The following is a 2,847-nucleotide window of genomic DNA, read 5'->3' on the forward strand; positions in this document are numbered from 1 at the left end:
CTCTTTTCCTCAATCATCTCTTCAATTATTTACAAACTTAGAGTTAGATTTAGCTGCTTTTCCGCGGCCAACAAAAAAGACCTAAACTGAAGAAAATCTGATCTAAAAAGGGTGAAAACTTTAAAAACAGGAATTTAAGGGTCCAGAACCCCTCAGTCACTCGAAGGCTGCCTGTGGTTTTGTTTCTCCTTTATGAATCACACTTAAGTAATTCCAAGTCAAGCTTATTTCCTGGTTTTAGTATTTTTCCTTTATCAAATGTGCTTTCAGCTAAATCCTTTGAATGAACCATTAATTAATAGATACATAATTGAAAATAATTAACAAATAAAGTAAAAACCAAACAGAGTCTGGAATAAGTGGATGTTTCTACCATAATTGAATGACTTAAATATTTTGGTGTTAAAGAGCTCAGTTGGTGGAGCACTCAAATGAATATTTGACCTTAAGGTGAGGCTGTTCAATACTGACTGAAAGTGAATGATGCCTGAACTGTGCACAATTTTCTATTCCGGCAGAACCTTATTGGGTAGTTTAGGTGCTTCCAGTTTAATCCTCAGCAGAAAAAAAACAAACAAAAAAAACCAGCTGATTTGTTGTAAGACAGACAGATGGATGAAGACCAAAAACCGAGGAGGATGATAAATGGGCCACACCATCAGATGCTCATCATCCTCTCAAACAGACAGACTGACACACGCACCATGTTAACACCTTCTTCACACAGAAATCTGTCTGCTTGCTCTGAGGAAAACTAAAGGGACAAAACAACCAACCGACAGGCAAGACGACTGAAGATCTCATGCACTGCAAACTAACTCGCCATCTCCTCAAACAGCGTCATCCTGCAGTGAAGCATAGAGTCCTGTTTGAAATGTCGCTGCTTTGTTTTCTTTTTTTAGGTAAACATTTAAAAAAGCATTGCTCCTGATTGATCACATTAGGAAGAAGATAAGTTCTCCTTCAGCTGCAGAACAAGCTTTTGGTTTAGACGGCCGTTCTGTCACAACGTGTCACAAAACACAACTTGCCGTACGTCAAGCTGAGGCGGGGCTTACGTTTTGGCTCCCGACGATGTTGTCAAAAGGGAGCTCAGGACTCCAGGAAGCCTCGTTAAAAGTGGCGCTGCTGGCCCGCCGGTCGGCCGAGCTGGCTGCCTCCTTCATGATGTCCTCCGGCAGGGTGAGCAGGCTCTCCTCAGGTTGCTTTATCAGGTACGTCTCGATATTGTGGCGACGAAGGAAGTCATTTCGGTCCTTCCCATGTCCTTCCTCCACCTCATAGTCACCATTTAAACAATCCAAAGCTGCTTTGGAAATGTGGATTCGCCTAAAACACAAGATTAATCTAATGTTAATGAAAGGCAGGTCAACATGTTTACAATATTTTTTAGTTCCCAAAATAAGACCAAATTCTTCTAATTTGAAGCTTTTCAAATGTTTTTGTACACACACAAAACACAGTTATTTTATGTAGGAACAGAAATAAAATCATTTTGGCCCCTATAAATTAACTCAGAATAACCATTAAACAAACAGGTCTTTAGTATTCTGATCTCCAACAGAGGGACAAAAAGTGAATTTGACGAGTTTCCACCCAGGGCAAAGCATCTTGGAGGCAAATCCAGGCAGAAAGAAGCAGCCAGTCAGTGAACTGTGGAGGTGTGAATGAAACAGAGCGCAGTGTCAGGTCAGTGGCTGAATGTCGCTGTGATCAAAGGTCACGTCCACTTTGTCACGCCACCCATTAGAGAAAGGTGTCCGATGTGTTAGATGTGATGAAAACATTCATGGTGGGATCTTTGTGGCTCAGTCTGACCTCCAGCTCCTTTTTGTTTATCATATTATGCAGTGCATTTAGGTAAAGAACATGTTCAAGGTTACAACGCAGCTCAGATAACAGATTCTACCTGGTTGTTCAAAAACAGCAGTTATTAATCAAACCAATTCTTCCTTCTTTGCAACCGAAATATGACGAGTAGAGTGAAGAAGTGTCATGCACACATTTGCAGTGTTTCTGCTTTAGTATTCTAGATTGTTTCAGCAAGTTCCCCTAATGACATGCACCTGTTACTGCCTTGATTATTGTCCCTGTTTCACCTGTGCTAGGCACTATTTAAGCCAGCCTTCTCCTGCGCTCTGGTGCAAGATTCTCTTGCATTTCAAGCCTGCCACCCTGTTAGTGAACCTGATTGCGTTTGCCTATTTGCCTCGCTGTTGTCAGAATCTCTAGTGGTTCTTGGGTCTCTGGAAAAACTCCTTTGCCTGTTGCCTGTCTCTGCCTCTATGCCTAGCCCCTCTATACTTCTGCACATCAGATTTTTTTGGATTTCTGAACTCTGGACTGTAGGCTACTCTGAATTTTGCCTACTGGATTGTTGCACTGAAGTCTCTGCCTGCCTTTGTCTTCCAGTGTTCAATATTGAACTGCATCTTGATCCTTTCCCTTTGTGGTTTCAGGAGAGTAACTTCTGCTACTTCTGCTTAGCAGCACTACCCTCAAGTAGGGTAAGGCTCTTTTCAGCATCCTCCTGATGTTTTTTAACCTGGAGAAAGTGAAACTTTGGTTCCCTTACCCTGGTATGCCTCCAGACTCCAGCTTGTTGGCAATGTCCACGTCCCAGGACCAGACATCAAACTGCCATTTCCTGAGACCCAACACGCCGCACAGCACTGAGCCCGAGTGGATCCCGATGCGCATGTCGATGTCGTGTTTCGTACGTGATCTGACATATCTGAAAAGGGGGATAGATTAGACAATCATTTAAATATGATCAGACTCATACCTCAACATGGGGGATTTGTGTGCTCATCCTCCTTTAGAATGGCTCTTCATCACAACCATCCC

At 42.6% G+C, this 2,847-nt stretch overlaps 1 protein-coding gene across 1 annotated transcript; it reads right to left on the bottom strand.

The window, feature by feature from the left end:
• Positions 1-1,058: 1,058 nt before the first annotated feature.
• LOC107081400 (adenylate cyclase type 8-like) lies at positions 1,059-2,793 on the bottom strand (the record flags this gene model as incomplete). The annotated part of the gene is made up of 3 exons (XM_015369584.1): positions 2,786-2,793; positions 2,576-2,734; positions 1,059-1,329 (listed from the first exon to the last, which is right to left on the bottom strand). Coding segments are annotated over exons 1-3 (438 nt in total), but the record flags the coding sequence as incomplete, so codon positions are not given.
• Positions 2,794-2,847: the final 54 nt, after the last annotated feature.

The sequence above is a fragment of the Cyprinodon variegatus genome, unplaced genomic scaffold (genome assembly GCF_000732505.1).
Source record: "Cyprinodon variegatus isolate N-32 unplaced genomic scaffold, C_variegatus-1.0 Scaffold4692, whole genome shotgun sequence".
Taxonomy (NCBI): Eukaryota; Metazoa; Chordata; class Actinopteri; order Cyprinodontiformes; family Cyprinodontidae; genus Cyprinodon; species Cyprinodon variegatus.